The sequence below is a fragment of the Callospermophilus lateralis genome, chromosome 11 (assembly GCF_048772815.1).
Source record: "Callospermophilus lateralis isolate mCalLat2 chromosome 11, mCalLat2.hap1, whole genome shotgun sequence".
NCBI classification, from domain to species: Eukaryota; Metazoa; Chordata; class Mammalia; order Rodentia; family Sciuridae; genus Callospermophilus; species Callospermophilus lateralis.
Window position 1 is genome coordinate 53,182,770 of NC_135315.1, and position 21,841 is coordinate 53,204,610.

Sequence of the window (21,841 nt, forward strand, 5' to 3'; positions counted from 1 at the left end):
ACAAACAGAGGACTTGAGGACCCTCAAATGAGAGAATAAGAGGACAAAGCCAAGGAGCCGCATCGTACCCAAAAGATCTGTTAATTATCAGGCTGTTGGCTTTGATGTTTGATTTTCTATAGTTTACTAAGCCCACAAAGCAATTACCACTAGCACCCATTTTTCAGAGAGAGAAGTCAAAAAATATCCTAAAATCGGTAGCTGGTGTCATGGTCCAAACCCGAATGCAAAAGGAGTGGTTTTTCATCCTATGCTGGACAGATCCTGCCCCCTCCATGATTGTGAACACCTTCACGTTGGCTTTTATGCTTGGGATGTTTTAGTTAACAACAACAACAACAACAAAAAAGAGTGACAAGATCTGGTTTGCTTTAGTATATTGAACATCTTTCTAAAATAAACTATGAGAAAGCCATTCTAATTCAATGGAAGAGATGCTGAAAGATCCAAGATTAACATCCATTATTAGCAATGTAAGATGGAGGGAAAGATCCGTAAATTGGGCTCTTAGAATTTGGCCCCCATGGGAGACGGAAGGGTCAAGAGGAAAGCCATCAATGGGAAAGATGAAGAAAGGTGGGCTCTCAGGGCAGGGGTTTCTGGCTAGAAGCTGTTCCTTGCTCACTGGGTCAATTTTTTCCTCCCAGTCCCCTCAGGCCGATTCTCTAGGCTAAGATGGTGGAGATGGTGTTTGCTGTAGTCGAGAAAGAAAGTGGCGGGCTGAACCCAGGGGTAGTGCTGAAAAGCTTCCCGAGTCACGCTTGGCTCAGGCTTCTCCAGGGAAGATGGACAGAGGGAAAGGAGATGCTGGCACCAAGCGAGGGCTTGGTGCTGGGCTCTGGAAAAGTTCAGAGGAGCTGGATGGAGGTCCAGGTGGCAGGACATACCTGGATAGCAACGAGAGTCTGCAATGCTCATACAGCAGTCCAAACCCTATCTTGCATAAGCAGATGGAGTCTTGACAAAGACTTGCCCTCACCTGTCTCCCATGTGGGACTGACCTAGCCCTATCAAGCCCTTGGTGGGCAGCCTGGGAGAGCAGGGGGGTCAGGGTAGCCCCATGTTGGACAGGACACCATGGGAGACAGACCCCATGTGGTTTCTGGCTCATCTCCATCTCTCAAAGCTTTTGGACATGCACACAGCTGAAGGAGGTCTCCCTGGTGGAGAACTTTGGGCAGGGGTGGGGACTGCCTTGAGAAAGCAGCTGAGGAATGGAGGGATCGGGATTTTCCAGAGACTTCAGAGATGATGCCTGGTCTGATAGGAACCGTGATTCAATGCTCCGACTTGGGGCTAATTTGCCGAATGAGGTAGTTCCATCCTGACCTCTCTGGGCAGGGTTGGTCAGGGAAGACAGAAAACAGGTCTTCCCAAGACCCACGGGGATGAAAAGTGGCCAAGAAAAGCCAGATTTGGGCTCCCAGAACGCAAATGAGAAAAATAGAGAGAGAGGGCCCTAAAGGATTCTAGGTGTAGGCTGAGCTGACGGCGCCTTCTATCCTTGACTCTGATCCTGACATTGGCTTGGAGGCAGAGACAGCCCTTCCCTGATCTTCCAAAGCCCCGGGAGATAAAGGGACCAGGTGAAGGATGGGCTTTGGGGCATCCAAGGGCACAGGTATGTGACGGCCACCCCTATGGAACTCAGCAGGGACCACAAAGTTCCAGCCTCAGTTTGTTCTCAGAGCAACAAGCACGGCATGGGGTTTGGGGGGGGCTTCAGTCTTGGAGACAAGGGCGGGGTTGCAGGTCTGTCTTCTTGGCCTGGGAATATTTGGGATTCCCCAGCTGAGCCATCCAGGTCACCCTTCTGGAATTGCCAGCTCTCTCCTCTCTCCTCAGTGAACAGGAGAGTGGGTGGGAGGGCAGCTTCACCGAGCGGGAGCCACCACCCCCTCTCCACGGGACCCCCAGCCCCTCTCCTGGGCAGGACCCCCGGGGGCCGCACAGGCGTGTCTAGATCTCCATGTCCACGGGGCGAATGTTGCCCGTCTTGTGCTCTCTGACCCACAGCTCTCTGTCTTTGGCCGGGTCCACTTTTCGAAGCAGTTGGTCCACAGGCTCGACTGTCTGCAAGGGACAGAGAAAGAGGGGACACTGTCAAAGGTGGGGGTCAAGCTGGGGATGTTTCCTCTGCACTACACTGCTCTCGCCCAAGCTCTGTTCAGAGCAGTGTCTTTAGAATACTCTAGGGCCCCACGGGAAACCTATCTGAAGGTCACAGTGTGCAGAGGTTATGAGAGCCAGTGTCTGGAACTGGTCCTGACCATGTATCCTGCAGAGCCCAGGCCTGGCTGAGAGGGGGCAGCATGCCTTGGAGGCTCAGTAGCCTGTGACCTTTTCCTCCATGTGTCTCCATACCCACTACCAGAGAATAGAATAAATGCAACTTTAGCATTAGGTACTTTAACTATTTCTAGAAGTTGTATTTTTGTCTCATTTTGGTTAAGAAATTTGCCCAGGGAGGCAATGATATCTCTAGCTATTTTAAATATGGTGAGCTTCTCTCTCGTCGGGTAAACAGCTCACCTGTACCTACTTCATGTTCACAAGATGGATCATCACATGGACATCCAGGAATCCTGATAAATCTACCCCAAGACATGACTCAGAAGCAGGGACACCTGCCCACTTGTCTGCTTCAGAAATGATTCATTTGCAGCAGCCTCTTAACCTGCCATGGCTGTTCCCCTGACACCCAGGGGTCTCATCAATCTCTGCCCCAGGATGGGGAACTCACACTTTGGTTGAACATGTCTGTCTCATGCCGCAGCTGTGTGTACTGACACAGATGTTGCCGGATCATCTCCACCCTCTCCACCTCCAGCCGCTCCAGCTCCTGCAGAGGAAAACAAGACCAGAGATTTCTGAGAATATCCCCTAACTTTGGGACCTTCCCACCAAGCAGGTTCCAAGGCACCATGTACCCCAACGCACGAGTCACTGGCTGCTGAACCCCAACCCCTCTTGACTTTCTGGGCTCCAATAAGGAACCTGCCCATCTCTAGGGTGAAGGTGAAGGTTATGAGAGCAGCTACTAGCTTACCCTAAAAGCAAGGTACAAAAAGCTTTCCATGCAGTATGTAATTGTTCTTGATATAATTTTAAGATTCTGCGAGATTTCTGAGCAAGGGAACTGACACCTAGAGAGGGAATACCACGTGCCCCAGGAGATACAGAACCATGGGAAGAGCAGGATTTAAACCGTGTTCTCCCGATTCTACAAGCCCAGCCCCAGCCCTAGCACCCTGATGGGGCAGAACAGGGACCAGATGCAGGGGCAGGAGTGGAGCAGCCATCATCAAAGGCTTGTCCTTCAGTGTCTAGATGGCTCTGTGTCTCCGGAATTTAGGGGATCAGGCTGTTACTCTATACGTAACTAGGTCATGGTCCAGGTGATTAATCGGGAAGGGGGGATTAAAGCAGGGGACTTAATTAGGAGATTAACAAGGGGGTAAAACAGGTCACTGGTAGAGAGGCCTTTAATCTGCCCTGGTGGGCTGACACCTGGGGAAGCCAGCCCGGTCAGGGCTGTAGGAGGGACAGCAGGTGGCTTTGGGCAGTAGGATGAAGGGATGAGTAGCTGCTGTGTCACTGTTTCACTCTAGCAGGCCCTGACCAACATGGAAATGCTGCCCCTTTGTGCTCAGAGGTAGAGTGCTCGCCTAGCACACACGAGGTACTGGGTTCGATCCTCAGCACCACATAAAATAAAGACATTGTGCTCATCTACAACTAAAAAAACAAAAAGAAAAACAAAAACAAAAAAACATACATTAAAAAAAAAAAAAAAGAAACTCAGGACAGTACCATGGGGTCTGCCACCTTAGTCAGAGTACCCCCTATTTGCTGCATGGCTCCCCCTATCACACCCGTTCACATGCCTACTAAGGATCTCCAGTGAGTGGGTGGGGTGGGAATGGGGGAGTTGCCTCTCTTTCTACTAATGGGGCCACTCTGTGCTCAGTTAGGGAGGTTTCTGGTTGATCCTAAGCCCCCAGTAGACAGCCCAAGGAAGGTGACAGCAATACCCAGCCTTTGGCTGATTTCATACAACAGGAGACACTAGGGATTTGAATGCATAGGCAGATCCAGATTGAGTTCTGATCCCAACCCTGGAAGAGTGACCACTTTATGGTCACTTCTACTCCATGCCCACTCTGTGTCTCCCACCACCCACCCAGGGCTCCCTGTGACTGGCATGCTCAAGTGTCTCTGATCACATACCAAAGTGGTGGTCACCATCTCTTCAAACCACTTGGACTGGGCCTGGTTGTAGAGGTCCACACAGCGCATGAGGTCATCACCTGGAAAAGCCAGCGGCCTCTGTCATGCTCTGTCATACACTATCCCACCGCAATGCACTGCATTTCCCGTGCAGTTCAATGGCAAAGTGCTTGCCTAATATGTCTAAGGCCCTGGGTTTGATCCCCAGCACCACAAAACACAAACCAAGCCAAAAAAAACCAAAAACACCAAAACATGCATCACAGTGCTACACACAAACTTCAGGAGAGTAGCCACCTGGAGAGACAGGATGAGCAGTAGGGAATGAGCTCCTTCTGTACCATTTTCTTTCATAACAGAAGAGATCTGAAGAAATATAACTATTAAATCTTAATGGCTAGTGTATCACTTTCTCTAACCATATGCATGTTTGAAACATTTTATATTTAGAACAAGAGCAACCTATGAAGTAATTGCAAACATTAAGTGTACTAGCACCCTGGCACCTTGCTATGTAAAATGAAGTTCACGGACCAGCAGTATCCGTAAACTTCTCCCTGGGGAGCTGGAGGGAAATGCAGAATCCCAGGAGGTGTCCAAGATCAACGGGGCCAGAAATTGCATTTTCAGCAGACCCTACGGTGATGCTTGCACAAATTATAGTTGCAGGAGCAAGTGCTCTGGCACACATCTGCATTTCATCTGATGGAAATGCAATGTAGTTGCAATCAGTTTCCTAATATGCAGTTTCCTAATCAGTGCAGGACTGGAAATTGGACCCTTCTGAATAATGCCAGTGGAGAACATGAATTCTGGAACCAGAATGCCTGTCAACTAGCCTGCCTGTGCCCCAGCAGAAATGAAGATGAAGACATCTATAAAATGGGTACATCAGTTGTACCTTCATTAACTATGCCAATACATGCTGAGAATAGAGATTCGCAAAGATAGCAAAGTATTAACGTCAGCTGTGGTGGCGATGATGGTGATGAAGAATTCAAATTTAGCCCCCAGGAGGATCTGGATGCCCTCCCTTCAGCAGCCTTGCAAAACATGAGGGAGAGGAGGAAAGGGAAAAAGAGCAAAAAAGGAGTGGCAGCAATTTCTGAGCAGCAGCCTGTCTGGCAAAATGGCAAGGAGCAGAGCCTTTGGAATAAGAGAAGACTGAATTCTGATGTTGCAATGCCACCTCGGTCACCTAGCTCATCCTTGCTCCTATTGGTTTTCTCATTCACAAAATACCTCCTTACAGAGACTGTGACATCACCTTCCAGAAGGTAGCCTGAGGCCAGACACAGTAAGTATTCAATAAAGGTAGTTCTCTCTCTCTCTCTCTCTGCAGTGCTGGGGATCCTATACAGGGCACATGCCCTTTATCACTGTGCTACCTCGCTCCCACCCCCAGAATGATTTCAAGCTACAGAAATAAGATTCTGTATCATCTGATGGAAATGCATAGTTGCAAGAATCAGAATAAGGGTAATAAAGAAATAAAGAATAGGTAAATCAAGGGCTGGGGATGTGGCTCAAGCGGTAGCGCGCTCGCCTGGCATGAGTGCGGCCCAGGTTCGATCCTCAGAACCACATACAAACAAAGATGTTGTGTCCATCGAAAACTAAAAAATAAATATTAAAATTCTCTCTCTCTTAAAAAAAAATAGGTAAATCAAGATGTTTGCAATAAGGGTAACAAAGACCTTGCTCTTGAAAAATGTAAAGATTTTCTTTGAGGCAACTGTTGGCTTAAAGATGAAATTAAGCTCTCAATAGTGAAATGTCTTGAGAATAGCAGAAATGAAGACACAAATTAGATGCTGTGGGGTGTGGTTAGGGACCTGGGCAGAGAAAAAAGAAATGTCTGGTGGGTTGAATATTTCACTGTTAAAAATAAAATAAAAAATAAATACCTAAACACCCTTTCCCCACATAAGAACAAGAAAACTGGGTGATTAAAATAGAATCTTGGGAAGGTCAAAGCTGATCCCCACCCCACCCCAATCTAAATGCCTAAATGCCACAGGGAAAAGATGTTATATACAAAAATAGCAACAAAAAGCCAGGCAAACAAAAAATGACCAAAAAAAAAAAAAGAACCCAGGGCAAATATTTGTGATTCAAAGGGTTAATCTCTATAGAGAATTCTTATCAGTAGTAAGAACAAGACCTCAAAAAGAAAGGTGGAGACAAGTTAATTAGTTCACAGAAAAGTAAGTCAGAAATAATTTGTATTTTTAAATGTTCAACCCTGATCAGAGAAAAGCAAAATAAGCAAAATATTTTTTAGCAGCACACCAATGATTTCAAAGCATACAATACTCTAAGGTTTAGGGAATAAGTACTCAGAGATACTATAGGTGGGTACCTTCTCTGGTCAGCAATTTGGAAATATTCATTGAAATGAAGAAAAACCTTCAACCCAACATCAAAATTTTCTCTATATGCAGATCTGGTCTTACACATAAACAAATTTACAGTTCTGATAAGCATTGCTGGCTTGGTAAACACTCTGAAACAATCTAAAAGTCCTAAAAAATCAATTAGGGCCCTCTCCTGGGTCTATACCCAAAGGACTTAAAAACAGCATACTACAGAGTCACAGTCACATCAATGTTTATAGCATCACAATTCACAACAGCTAAACTGTGGAACTAACCTAGATGCCCTTCAATAGATGAATGCATAAAAAGAATGTGGCATATATATACAATGGACTATTACTCAGCAATAAAAGAGAATAAAATCATGGCATTTGCAGGTAGATGGATGGCATTAGAGAAGATAATGCTAAGTGAAGTTAATCAATCCCCCCCCCCCAAAAAATGCTGAATGTTTCTCTGATATAAGAGGGGTGACTCATAGTGGGGTAGGGAGCGGGAGCATGGGAGAAATAGACAAACTCTAGACAGGGCAGAGGGGTGGAAGGGAAAGTAGGGGGTAGGGGTTAGAAATGATGGTGGAATGTGATGAACATCATTATCCAAAGTACATGTATGAAGACTCGAGTTGGAATGAATACACTTTATATACAACCAAAGATATGAAAAAATGTGTTCTGTATGTATAATATGAATTGTAATGCGTTCTGCTGTCATATATATATACAGATAAAAAATCAATTAGGGGAATGATGAAATCAATTTGGATACAATGATATAGTCAGACATTGGGCAACTGTTTAAAAATCTGAAATACATAGATGGATGCATAGATTTAGAGGAAATGAAATGGGCTACTTCTAAGATGTATTAACTTCAGTTCAGAATACAGAGTATAATACGATCCAATTTATATACAGTTGAATATTTAAAAAGTGAAAGCACCCTGAAGTATTGATGGTGGTTATTTTTGGCAACTAACATTTTATACTCTCATATGCTGATTATTTTGACATATATGGTTTTGCAGTATTAATTTTATTTTTAATAAATTAAACTAATTTATGTACAACTTTTTCCTCTCTGGGCTCCACTCCCAATGAATATATTAGAAATTTATAATAATGCTTCTGGTTCTAGTAATTTATTGTGATGCATTATAAGAACCTGTATATTAAATATTATGTTTATGCCACATTAGTTTTGGCTCCAGTTATTTCTGCCCTACTTTATTACAAAATGTCTGGAAGGTGGTTGCTTCATTTCATAATGAAATCAATTATAACAGCTTCACCAGAAGTTGAGATGAAAGGGACCTAAAGATCATTCAGGCCATAATTTCACAGCACACAAATTAATTCTAGAGGCAATATGCATTGCTCTTGCCTGTTGTGAAACTTGATTTCTTTTAGAAACAGTTTCTGAGTTTTTAAACATTTTCTAATCATCCTTTCCCTTCCCTCCTTGTGTACTGGCTAACCTTGACCACTAGGTGGCAGCAGACACCAGCACACTGGGGGAAGGGGTAGAGCCTGAAATCTGGTGGTTATTTAAACAAAATGCAAGCAGAAGCCCTGCTATCTCAGCCCTCAGAGTAGCACTCCCTGGGGAGGAGAAGGTGCAGCTTATATGGGTGAATAAAGATTTTAACTTCTGTGGGCTTTAATCAGGGATTGGGCCCGGCCCTGAGCTCATGGCACAAAGAAAAATTTATCTACTTCGTGGTCAGAAGTGCAGAACTTAGGTCAGAAAAAGGCATTGCTGGGGAGACCATAATTCCTCTAGCCTCCCCACCATGGCCTGGGAACAGCCTGGCCTGCTTCCCTCCAATCCCTGGATGCTGGATAGAGGTGCTGGGCACGCCCCCTCCTGTGTGCTAGTTAGTGTGACTAGCCCGGGTGGGCGGCCCAGGGGCTCACCAGCCTGTGTGGACTTTCTCCGTGCCTTCTTGATGTCCTCCTCTGTCTTGTTGCTCAGCTTGATCTCCAGCTGCTGGGTCTTCATCTCCAGGTCTCTCTGCCGCTCTGTGAGGGCTTTCCGGGCCTGGGGTCCAGTGACAAACAGAGAAGCTGTTATGAAGCTTGCAGCTTGGGGGTGGGGGGCTCAGAGCCACGTGGCTCAGCCTCCCTTTTGTTGGTTCAAGTCTTTCATTTTCTGTTTGCATGGATGATGCCACAGTGGCCCCAAGGGGCCAGAGAGTCCCAGTGCTGCTACCCAGCTAACTGGCAACGATGGAGCCCACAGACCAGCTCCCCTCATTCCTGCTGGTGAAACTAAGCATGGCATTCCAGAGCCTCGAGCCCCCTGTGCCCCTCATAGCGCCCTCCTCCTGGTTCCATGTGGTGGCTCACTCTCTGCCCATTAGTGGAGACAGCTGGCTGGGTGTCGGGTGACTGCTCTCTAGGGCCTGGGCATAGTCCAGGGCTGCCACCAGCAGTCCTGCCCAAGATGTGACTAACTGTAGAAAGATGAGCTATGGGGCCTCTGGAAGTGGGTGATCAACCAGGAGAAAATCTGCAGGAGCGTCCCAGACACGGGACCATACATTGGGTCATGAGGCTTGGATTCCCCTCCCCCCTCATCTGGGGACAAGGGCCCCTGTTGTGGCACCCAGAGTCACAGCTGGTTTCCTGGCCCACCTTGTTCTAGCAGCCCCCGCCTTCCCCTGACTCCCACCCCAGCGTCCTGGCCTCTCACCTTCTCCACCGACGCGTAGCGGCTGGCGAGCTGCTTGCGGAGGTCAGCGATATGGTGGTCACACTTTTTCATGTCTTTCTTGAAGTTCTCACGAAAGTTCATTAGGGGCTTCTCTACCTCGCTGTGAAGCTGTGGAGGAGGGTGGAGAGGAGACTCAGGACCCAGGGCATTAGCTGCAGTTGGTGGGGAGCGTTCTTGCTCTTTCCCCAGCAGGTGGGGCTGGGGCAACAGCCTGGGGGGGGGGACTGGAAGGCTAGAGGTGAGTGGCAGCCCACCAGATGCAGCAACTGTAGCTCTGAGTGGGTGACCGGAGCCTTCGGATTCCCCCACCAACTAACTCCTTCCTCCTTGAAATTTTCACATCTTTACTTTTTAAAACTTTTCAAAGTTATTTTTTTTTTTACTGTGTATACTGATCGCGCACACCAGGTTTTGAAATATGTCATAGGTATGTCAGTGGTGTGTCACTTAAGGACGGGGACAGACTCTGAGATGCGTTGTTAGATTCTGTTGTTCTTTCACCATCACACAGTACACTTACACTAAGACGGCTATGACATCACAGTAACAACCTTTGGGACACCCCCCGTTACAGACGGAAACTTCCCGACTCTTAAGTATACACGGTGACTTAGCTCAATCGAGTTAATTCACCCGCGCATCGTCTCCCACGCTTGCTTGTGTGCCACAGCCTCCGGTACAGCTTTGCTTGGGTGTCCCTTTCTGTCCCTTTCCAAACTGGGAGCTTTCTGGGGACAGAAACCATGTCATCCATCTGTGTCCCCAAAAACTTAGCACAGTGACTGCTAGGCAGCTCAATAAATAACTGGGAGAGGGTGCTGTTCAATTAGGCGATCCCAGATCATTTCTATTCATCCAACACCGGCTAGGTGCCCTGTGCCTGGAATACCAAGGTGATCTGGACATGGTCCAAACCTGGGGGAATTCAGAGCCAGGGAGTAAGCAGACAGTCTTGCTGTTGGATGACCTTCCGAGACTAACAGAGAGCCAGCCACCCAGGTGCCATGCTCCTCCTGATATCGGTTGTGAGTGTCTCCTGTTATTTATTCTTTTGAGCCCCTGAAACTTTCCTCATCCAGGAAAACATCCCCACCTGGTGGCAATTTTATTAGGAGGCTACAAACTTGAGAACGCACGAGAAGAAACGGATCCCTTCTCCTATTGCCCTGGCTTAAATGTGTTCCCCAAATTCCAGATGCTGGAAACTTAATCCTCCAATTCACAAGAGGGTATCTGGAGGGGGCTTCTGGGAGGTACTTAGGAATACATGAGGCCATGAGTGAGATCCTCAGGATGGCCCTGGTGGCTTTATAAGGACAGATCTGAAAGGACACGTGCTTGCTCTGTCTTGCTGTGGGATGATGCCCTCTACTGTTACAACACAGCAGGAAAGCCCTCTGAATCTTGGGCTACTCAGCCTCCAGAACTTTGATCGAAATAAACCTCTGTTCTTCATAATGTACCCAGTCTCTGGTATTTAGTTATAGACAAAGAAAACAGGCGGAGACAATCACATACACAGATCAGGCATTTGCTGAGTAGGAGATGGTTCATAACTCAGTTGCCATGGAACCCCCTGACTGGGGTCTATGAGGGTAGACTCAAAAACTCTGGGGTGTCTTTCCGAGGACTTGGAAAACAAGTGACTGCCAGACTTTCCTATGCCCGGGAGTGACCTGAAGGAGCTCCTTAACATTCAAGACCCACGGGTCCAGCCCCAGGTTGTGTGGTCTGGGGAAGGGCCACAAACCTGCCAGTACCTCCAAGTCTTTCCCCAAACTCCAAACAACAAACAGGAAACAAAGCTACTAGTTGTCTGAAGTGATTCAACTGTGCAAGTGAGGGCCCATGCATTCTCCAACTCTCTATCTATACTAAGTTCTTTATTTTTTTTTGAATATTTATTTTTCAGTTCTCGGCGGACACAACATCTTTGTTTGTATGTGGTGCTGAGGATCGAACCCGGGCCACACGCATGCCAGGTGATCGCGCTACCGCTTGAGCCACATCCCCAGCCCCCTAAGTTCTTTTTAAACACATAATTCATTTTCTTTAAACAAGATGGCTTGGTATCTTTTAATACTCATATTTAGCTTTTCCTGAAAGAGTGTCCCCGTGAATGCATGGGTTGGCCTGTCCTATACGGGATGGGCTAGGCCACCGGACGGGATTACTCCCCTCTCCAAGGCTCGGCTGACTTTGATACTTCTTTTCACCTCGTACAACTGAAGAGAGTAAGAGAAATACTACGATGGAAGCAATTTCATCTTAGGCCGTTCAGCTTAGAGTTTTTCAAATGATGGGTGGCCAAGAGTTGAAATCAATTTACTGGGTCAGGAGCAGATGTTTTGGTGAGAACAGACCAGACTTGGATAGAAAATATCTGAGCGCATTTTAGGTAGAAGGGTTTCATAGTCCTGTGAAACATTCATCTTGGCCACATGCATGTGTGGCTATCTGAGTGGACATGGGAGTGGGTACCTGCGTACCAGGTGACCAGGTGAAGGGCGTTCCCGGGGGTCACAGTGGCCGATCTGATTCAAACTCTTCATTTTGCACAGGAAGAAAAGAAACCCCAGGGATGCTGAGTGACTTGACAGAGCTTGTTAGGGACAGCTCTGAGTAAAACTCATTATCCTGCTTCCCTTGTCCCCCGAATGCAAGGCTTCTCCTGCATGATTAGATTTTCTCCCGTCAAAAGGAATTTCTCTTTTCTCCCTTTTTCTACAGGAGCCAGTGGCAATACCGATTCTTTAGTGACCTGTTGCTATTAGCAATGGTCTGAGGCGGGTTGACGAGAGAAGCCGGAAAGATTGCTGTGACAAAATTGCATTTCTTAAAGAGCTTTTACCCCTGACACAGACCCTTCAGAGCAGAATTTCCAGGAGCCTTTTAGAGCAGACGTGAAAACGGGTTTTGCGCGTAGGAAGCCACATTATCCGTGGCAGACACACAGATCCTTGGAGCCCCTTTCTCAAGAAATTGCCGTGAGACCACTAGGAGGCTACTTTGATGCTCTAAGGCCACCAACATGGATGGATGGATGGATGGACGGGCTGGAAGTAGCAGAAGCTCTCGTGGCAAAGTCTGTTTTGTGTGGAATATTCGTCATATTGCTGTGGTCAGCTGGATGGTGACATTTGTGCTGCTTCGTGAAAACCAACTTAAAATGTTCTGAGCGTTTGGAGGGATGGTTCGCACATTGCTGGCACTCCTGAGGGAGGGCAGGGGGCTCCTTAAGGAACCCAGGGTCTTCCCCAGCTGCTGGACATGAGCTCTGCCACGGAGCCACACCCCTGCCCCAGGGTCTTATTTTAAAGCCACTCCCCTACTGAAGAGAGGGCGTGTCCCAAAGCAAAATGGGGATTTAGTTTCCCATTTGCTCCCTTGGTAGTTAGGTCCACTTGGAGGCGTGACTGTGGGCTATGAGTCCTCTCTGCCCTGCTCAGTTGTGAGGTGGTGAGGCTCTTTTGCATGGTGGTTGATAAGACGGAGAGGGATGGATTATATCCAGTACCCTGGGGATCCAGCAGACAAACTCAAGCTCCCAGTCATGCACAGCCCTGGCTCCTGGCCCCGCCCCCAAGCCAGGACAGTGGCAGCCCCACCCCCTACCCCAGCATTCATCTCACCAGTCAGTGGAGGTCTGGGGCCAAGACAGGAGAAGGGAGACCTTGGGGGTCGGAGCTGCCCTTAAAAAACTCACTGTTTTGTATGCAGCACATCAAAGACACCAACCCCTGGAGCTACCTTCTCTGGCACAGCTTGGAGCAATCTTCCCAGGAAAGATTGGCCTCACCTGAGCTGGGCTTTCATTAGCTGGGAACTTGCACACCTCGCTAGGTGTCGGCTCAATCCTGGGGCGCTCACGCCTTTTAGAAGCAACAAGCTGCCAACCCAGCCCAGGTCTCCTACAAAGCTTTTATGGTCTCAGTCATTCTGTGTGTAGAGGACCATGATGGGTTACAGCGGGGAGACCTGGGCATAGGGACATATTCCTGTGCTCCAAGAGTACACGTCATTCAGTCCCCAGGGCGGGGAATTGCAACTGTAAATGAGAATAGAGCTAGCAAAATAAGAGGACCAGTGAGTGCTGAACGTGAGCCCCAGGAAGAGCCACGTCTTTGAGGAATGTCACCAATCTCACCATCATATAAGGAGGAAAGTATTTAAATATTGGGGGTAGGGGCTCACCGAATTCAAGCCCTCTACTGGAATGTCCCCTTGGGCTGCTATGTAGGACTGGTGATGGTGGGATGACAGAAGGAAGCCAGAGTCACCAGGATAGTGCCCCTCTTAAGGGTCTCTCTGTAGAAGGCAGGATTGCTAATGGGTATCTCCATCAGTCATGCACACTTTAGTATGAGCTATCTCAATGAGACACTTAGTTTATGTTTTACTTAAAAAGTAGCTGAGAGCCAGAGAAGAATGTTGGAAGTATGAGCCAGGGAGTAGAGATGGCAGAGTCACTGAGAAATCTCGAGACAAACAGATCTGAAAAGATGGGGTGAGAAAGAGACTCTCAGAAGGCTCCATGTATTCATGACTTCAGAAAATATTTGTGAAGCACCTACTGTGGATTAGGTACCATCCTGATCCCTGAGAGTGGAGTGAGAAGGACAGAAACATCCCTGTCCTCAAAAAAAGTCCTGGTGTTAGTGTCTTTAGAACCAAATGAAAGAAAGGTCATTTACCCATTCTGAAATTTTACAGCAACAAATAAAAGCAAACAGTTTTCTCCCTTGGGCACACTCTAGTATTTCCAGACACTAAGAAGAGATAGAACATGCCAATCCATTTCTCTGGAAGTCTGGCAAAGAGAGACCGGGTGACATCACTCAGGGGTCTACTTTAGAAACTGGAGGGTATCTCTGACTCCCACAGATGTACACAGAGCGCCAAGTAGGTCCCAAGAACAGATCGATAACTTTTCAGGAATTTTCTTGAGCTGACCATGAACCATAACATTATTACAAATGAAATTATGTAAACTTATAATTTACACTATTTTAAAAACCAAGGTAATAAATAGCAATTACTATCTGCTATTCATGTTGTTTATTATCCAAGCCTTAGTGGAAACTGCTGGTTACTGATGTTACTTGTCTGTACCATGAAAACATTGTTTAATGATGCCCTAGTGTGCACCTTTTCCAACTCTGTCTTCAGAGACTTAAATGTGGCAGCTTGAGATTTACACCATAGGAATCGGGCAAACGCTGCAAACTGGAGAGACGGTTGCTAAGCATGTATCAGGGCACCACTGTCTAAGACCAGCCCAGGTCTAAACTGCAGGGAGGAGCTTACCTTGGCGGAGAACTTGAGATGAACCTCTGCTTCATCTGCCAGACTCTTCTTCACCTGGGCCCAGGCTTCTCCCAAGGAGCTGCAATGGGTAAGACATTATTAGACTTGGGAGACCCCAGAAAGGGCTGTACCAACCCTCAAGTCTGAAGCCCCAGCCCATCCTAAGATGATCTCAAGCTCACAACTCAGGAAGGTATATACCATTCTAAACTTTGGATCTGGAGGAGGCAGAGGCCAGGCACAAACTATCTAGAGGGCCAGATTGAATTAGCAAAACCAGGGTGAGCTAGCTTACAGTCCCCAAAGTCTTGACATCACCATCATTCCTCCTCCACCCCTGGATTGCTAGTGAGGTGTACAAATGTCTGCTGGTAATTCAAGGAAGGTAGACACAAGATTCATTTTCAGGGAAAAATTCCTCTGGAATGGAAGGTACTATGAAACCTGCTTACAAGCAACTCTGTAGCTGCTTGGCTTCCAGGAGAGGCACAGATGGACCATTTGGGTCTAGGGACATGGTAGGTACAGCCACATGCGGAGAAGCCCTCCTGCCCCCCCCCCCCCCGCACATGGTCAGGAGCATGCCTCTCTGGCATAGCTTCTGGGTTATGTGCCCGACTGCTGCCCATAGCTTACAAGAGAATGGCCAAGTCCTCTTGGCGAAATCCCCTCTCCACTCCAGAGAGATGCTTCCAATAGATGAAATCTCCCGAGATCCCAGAGACTTTCAAAAGGACATGACAGCTTTCATTATCTGGAACTCCTCAACCTCACTGACCATTCCACATGATCCCCTGCCTCCTGGCTCCCGACCTCTTCAACCCAGCCAGTAAATCCAGGCTGAAAGTTCAGTTGGCTTCATTTTATCAAAAAGCCACTTCCCCCAGGAGAATTCATTCAACTTGAGTGGGAAAAGCTGATTAAAAGACAGCTCGCTGCGACACTTCTGGGTTCCCCGCCAAGCAGCCAAGCGGCAGCTAAGGATGACCCAACGGAGCAGAAGGATCCCTCTGAGCCGGGGTCCAGAGTGGTGGGAGCAAGCGCTCAGGTGGAGGGAGTTATTTGTGGGAAATGACACTGATTTTTATCTAAGAGTCTGGGCAGCAGAGAAAGGTCCCCTGGGGAGCCCCACAGAGCAGAACTGGAGTAAGTCTGAGACAATTCCAGCTGTGGACATTTGTCTTTGCCTGAGCTCCAGGAAGCTGGTCAAGGCCATAGGCTGTGGGGGGCGCAGCACTGTAGGTGGCCTAGGCATCCCATCTGATCCTATAGGTGGGCAGGAGGTCCAGGACCAGGGACGGGTAGAAGCAATCATGTCCCCCAAAATGTGTGAGACAAACAATCCCCATGTGACAGTGTTAAAGAGATGGGACCTTTGAGACGTTGATCAGGCTATGAGGGCTGTGCCCTCGTGAATGGATTCATACTGATGGACTTTCCCCTTGTTTTTCAGTGCTGAGGACGGAACCCATGGCCACATGCATGCTAGCCAAGTGCGCCACCACAGGGAGCCACACCCCTAGCCCTTGGACGAACTGAACAGATGGTGCAGAGACAGCTGTATATCCACAGGGACCAAAGGAACTTTGACCCTTCCTTCATGCTATACACATGAATGATCTCAAGTCAGACTCTAACTTTAAAACGAAAGCCAAGGTGACACATGGCTTACACAGGCTGTCCTAGGGCCAGTGGGACCGTGGTTAAAGAGGTGAGTAGTTTTGGCCCCTAGTAGCTGATTGACACAGAGCAGCCGGTGAGAGGTACAAATGAGAGCCAGAGAAAGGCCCTGGGAGATGTCCAGAGTTTTTCCTATAGAGCTGAAATTTGCTGTCAGCAGAGTGCATGGTAAGGGGCTGGCCAGGGACATGTATGGTGACCCGAGAACGTTAGCTTAGGGCTACTGGGAGAAAATGAACAAGCAAAGTCTCCACCCAGGACAATGGCCCCACCTCCAGACTAGGCATTTGCAAGTGGAAGGACATTACTCCAAACACTCAGATGAGCCCATCTGAGCCAATGCACCCCCCCCCCACACGCAGGGCGACCCCTTCCTGGCACTCCTAGCCCCTCAGAGCCACTTCCAAGTGTGTGGAAATATCATCCTGAGCTCTGCTAACATGAGCCTTTAATATGTCAATCAAAATTAAAATCATTAGAAATTTTAGAACAAAACCCACTTAGAAATTCTCTCATTTAAAAAAAACAAATAGACGTCGCTCTGTCCCAAAATATGGCTCGAGGCACGCCAAATCAAAAATGCATGTGACCCCGTCACAACTGTCAACCAGGAGAGACCCAAATCCCATTTCCTTTCTGACCAGGAGAGGAAAACTGAAGGCAGAATACACTGAATTCTGTTTATTCACCAGCACGCACGTGTCCTCAGAAAGCCAATCTGAACATGGCGCTCGGGCGGCACAAGCCTCTCTAGCCCCAACCCCCCACAGCTTCCTAGACGGCACCCAATTTCTCAGCTTCGTTTTGCACTTGGAGGGTTTTCAAGGTGGCCTGGGCTCAACACCCAGATTTGTGTATAAATGCATTTGCACACGTGCGTGTGGAGGGGGTTCACGTGTGCACACCTAAGTGCCTGTTGGGGGCAGTGTGTGCACGGGGTTACCAGGTGCAATAGTGACGGGGAATGTGCACACGTACAGGCGTGTGGGCCGGTGCTTGTATGTGTGTGTTTGTCTCATGTGTGTGCAGCATGGCAGCGCAGGCCTGGCATGTGGTTTAGGAGCATATGCTGGGTGTGCTGGCAGGACACAGTGTCCCTGGCAGCAGCCCAGGCCCGGGAGGTGGAAGCCGGAAGACTCCGAAGCAGCACAGTGGTTGCAGGGCACGGAGAGTCTTAGGAAAGTCCCTTCTCAGGCAGCAGGGGGCTACTTTGCCTGTATGTCCCCTTCAACATGGAGCAGAGGGGCCAGGAAATAATGAACCCCACTTAGTCTGTGGGAGAGGCAGTGGTCTGCGGGGCCGCCCTGTGGCTTGTGGCTGGCCGGGTTGGTGAAAACCATTCCCAGGAGGTTTTTTGGCTGTGCAGTCAGCCCATGCGGAGGCCTTAATCAAAGCCACATTGATTTGGCAAACTCTGTCCCCTGCAGGATTTCAGGCCACAAAAGGCAGACGTGGACTTGTTGAAGATCACAGCTCTCCCACAACCACAACCATCCCTCAACAGGATGGCTTCCTTCGGGGAGCTTCACTTCCCTTGTAGGAGGACTTCAGAGAGACTTGCGCAGGAAGGTCAGAACAGAGAGGGGACCTCTGGGGACCCCTTCAACTCTTACCTCCCGAGAGTCTTCATTATCATTATTATTTTTCATTGAGATAAAAATCATGGGACACAAAACGAACCCACTTAATGTGAATAATCTGGTGTTTGGCATGTCCCCAATGTTGTGTGACCAATGACGTTTTCATCACCAGTCACAGAGTAAGAATTTGGGCCTCTCCACTTGCTAAACCCTAATCCCTGATGAGGCTGCTACTTGGGGACAGGGCCTTTAGGGAAGTAGTGAAGGGTTCTATGAGGCTAACGGGTGGCGGCCGGATCCCATAAGATGAGTGTTCTTAGATGGAACTCCAGGAAGCTCCCCACCCCACCCCACACCAGGATGGGCTGTGTCTGTAGTGAGAAGGTAGGTGACTCAGAGAAAGCCCTTGCCTCACACCAGCCCTGCTGGCAACCTGGATCTCGAACTTCAGCCTCCAGAACCGTAACAAAATAAATGTCTGAAGCTTAAGCCACGTTCTGTGATATTTTGTTATAGCAGATTCATCAGACAAATTACCTAAGACGAAAGCTCTTCTAATGGAGCAGTTTCTCCCGTGCCCCGCTCCCCACGTGCCATGGTAACCACTAATCTGCTTTCTGGCCATATGGATTTGTCTACTCTGGATGCTCCGTATAAATGGAATCATATGCTCTAGGACCCCATGATGTGTCTGGCTCCTACCATTTAGCATAATGTTTTTGAGCTTCATCCACATAGTAGCACGTTTCAGAATTCTATTCCTTTTTATGGATGAATAATACTCCATTGGATATCCATGGCTAGGCATGGTGCATGCTATTTAACTAGTGGACTCATTCATCCCTCGCTGGACTCTGGGTTGTTTCTACCTTTTGGCCATTGGGAACAGTGCTTCTCCGTAAATGCTTGTTTGAATTTTCAGTTCTTTCGGGTATAAACCTAGGACGGAATTGCCGGGGATGGAGTAATTCTATGCTTAGCTTTTTTGAGGAACTGCCAGTCTGCTGTCCAGAGGGACTGTCATTTGGCATGCTGCCAGTGATGCACGAGGGCTCAGACTCTGTTTAACAGAGCAGAGAAGGCTGGGCTGAGCCTTGGTCCCACTCATGGAAGTTGGGAGGGTCACAGAGGAAGCAGGAAGCAAAGCCTGGGCCTCAGGGTCCACAGGAGGGAGTTCCAAGGGGCGAGGCATGAAATCCTCTCATGCCCAGTTTCCTCCCATCCTGCCCTCAAAAGAAGGGGATATGGAGGTGGGCATCTAAGGCTGTTGCCCAGCTACAGGGGAGAGGGCAGGGGGGATTCTGACATGCTCCAGCACCTGGCAGGAGGGCCCTGGCTCATTAGAGAGAAGACAACACAGAAGTCCCCACATATAACATGGACATCCTTACTTTGAGTCACAGGTACGCACCTTGGTTGGGCTCAGGATGCTCAATTTGAACTAAGAGCATCCTCCCTAAGCCACAGGTGGACACCTTGAACTATAAGCATCCACAATAAAACCTGAGCACCCACCTTGAGCTATTAGCACCCATCTTGAATAACAAGTACCCAGCTTGAGTCATGAGCACTCATCTCAAGCCATGGGTGCCTACTCTTGAGTTATGGTGTCCCATCTGAGCTACAGGTGCACACCTTCAGTCCTGAGGACGTATCTTGAGCTACGAGCCACCAACTGGAGCACGGATTCCCCCCTTGACCCAGGCTTATGGAGACGTCTCCATCCAAAGCACACTGTTCCAGTGATGGGTGAGGAAGGCTCTTCAAGGTCCCTTCATCCTCCCCAGTCCCATCAATCTCCTCCCAACTCACCCTTCCTCCTGTGCAGCCAAGGAGTTCTGAGAGAGCTTAGCCAAGTTCTTTGCATATTCTTCTTCAATCTTGATCCTGCCAAAGGAGAAAACCCAATACATCAGCTCGCCAGTGTGGGATGGCGAACCGGAGCTGCTCCTTGTCAGCTGTGTAAAGGGAACCACTGGGTCACGACAGATTGTAAGCTCTGACAGTGTGTGGCTCTCAATATTTATTGAATAAATGCATGACACCGTTTGAACCTCTGACTCTCCAACTGCACAGCGGGATATTTCTGCCTGCCTCCTGGGGCTTATGAAGATGATCACTGTCATTTGCACAGCTCTGGGCAAAAGCCTGGACACACAGGTGCCCTTACCCGAATGAATGCTACTTAAGACAGACCCCAGGGGATGGATGACACATGTGTCTCCTTCTGCCTTCAAGCCTGGTCTCTGATTTTTAGACCCTCCCAGATGGCCTCAGCCTCTTCGAAGGAAGAATAGAGCATCTCTACCTTCTCCCACCCAATGCCTCTAATTGCAAAGCACTGTCAAGGGCATGAGTATTTCCATGGAAACCGGTCAACGTCCAGGACCACAGCCCGATTCTGCTCCCCTGGGGAGGAGAGTTGCCTTGCGCAGGGCTTCCAGCAGGTAGGCCCTTCACACACTTGCAAGGTGACTCTCCGGGGAGTGTTCTGTGTATCGGGCATGTCTGTGTTAAGTGTGTTGTCAAAGGTGTTGCTCACCACCTCAGCGCTCCCTGGGGCCATCATGGGAGGCAGAAGAGCTATGTTATGACAACTGGAGCTGGCCAGAGGGATGGGACCCCAGAGAGCCCCTGGGCCATCATGCAGTATACAGAAAACCCGAGGGGCTGCAGTTTTTGTTTCCTGACCACTCAGGTGCAGAGAGGGTGGCTGATTATGCGGCAGCAGCATTTTGCATAATAATCGTCACACAGTTTGGCACAGGGACTCATCCTCTCATTCCTTCTTGCTCTGCTTTGCTCTCTTCTATACCTCTAGCCAGTCTCTTGGTCTCTCAGAGCTGAACCCTGGTTTCTCTCTCAATTCTGTTGCTCCCTCTCCATTCCCTCTGCCTTCACCTCCAGCCCTCCCAGGATTACACAGACTGCCAGCCTGGACCTCCAGACTGTGGCCAACGCCTCTTGAAAGCAGATCCAAGCATGTCACAGTGCCAAGGACAGGCCAGGGCAGAGAAGGTGCACCTGCCATCTGTCTCCTGAGCCTCACCTCCCAAACCAGCCTGCATTGCCTCCATCTCCTGCCCTGCTTTCTTTAGTGGAGGCCACAGCAAACCAGGGGCCTGGTCCCTAGCCAGGCGTACTCCACCTCTGCACCTAAGCTCTGGCCTCTCCTGGCTCTGAAAGGCACATCCTTTGTAGCCACCCCCCAAGATGGACTGAGAAAGTTAGAGGAATCTGCATTTCAGCTGGGAAGGCCAGAATGACCTGCAACGGCACAGTCTGTGTATTTGCTAACATTACGCTGTTATAAGCATAAACCACGAACCCGTCCAGACTTTGGCTTAGACAACCCCTTTTCTATTTGCCTGTTTTTATATTTTTGTTTTCTCCCTCCTGAGCAATGCAGCCTTCCAATTTCCTACCAGTTTAATGGGTCATAAAATAAAGATTTGATTATACAAATAGAAAATGGGCCTCCTAAGGAGAAGGGTGCTTTAAAAATGCCAAAGCATTATTACCTGATTACGGTTGTTATAATAAAAGAAATATTTTTAAAAGATATCGCCATTTGCAATGAATATTTCCAATATGCCTTGGAAATGCTATTTGCAAAATTGTGCCTATGTGTGCGCACACTCGTGTGAATGGTGGGTACGAGGAAGTGTGAAGATATGTGAGCGTGGGTTATCAGAGTCTCAGAGAGGAGCAAGGGGAAGGAGAAGGAACTCCTCTTTTGTTTTGCAGCTTTCCTTATTTCTATGGGATTGAATTTGTTATTTCTTCATCAATGTTCCCAAGTTCTTTAGACAAACTCCTGGTATCTTCCCTTGAAGGCAGAGGAAGGTTCTTCATTCCTTGACCTGATCAGTTTTGGTTTTGAAGATAAATCAAAAGGTAACACTCCTCTTTTGGATTATGGTGAGGAACAGTGCTTCAAAGGAGGACCAG

General features: G+C 48.3%; 1 protein-coding gene across 7 annotated transcripts in view; it reads right to left on the reverse strand.

The window, feature by feature from the left end:
- Positions 1 to 352: 352 nt before the first annotated feature.
- The window catches only part of Gas7 (growth arrest specific 7), a 227,429-nt gene continuing 205,940 nt past the window's right edge, over positions 353 to 21,841 (reverse strand). For 5 of the 7 annotated variants that reach the window (XM_076869704.1, XM_076869708.1, XM_076869709.1 and 2 more), the window contains 8 exons: positions 19,703 to 19,777; positions 14,631 to 14,709; positions 9,303 to 9,431; positions 8,525 to 8,648; positions 4,528 to 4,596; positions 4,231 to 4,310; positions 2,744 to 2,842; positions 353 to 2,073 (listed from right to left, as the gene is read on the reverse strand). In XM_076869704.1, coding sequence (XP_076725819.1) covers positions 1,960 to 2,073; positions 2,744 to 2,842; positions 4,231 to 4,310; positions 4,528 to 4,596; positions 8,525 to 8,648; positions 9,303 to 9,431; positions 14,631 to 14,709; positions 19,703 to 19,777 — 769 coding nt within the window. In that variant the 3' untranslated portion in view covers positions 353 to 1,959. The remainder of the gene's footprint in view (positions 2,074 to 2,743; positions 2,843 to 4,230; positions 4,311 to 4,527; positions 4,597 to 8,524; positions 8,649 to 9,302; positions 9,432 to 14,630; positions 14,710 to 19,702; positions 19,778 to 21,841) is intronic. The other 2 variants (XM_076869703.1, XM_076869710.2) reach the window with 1 other exon arrangement.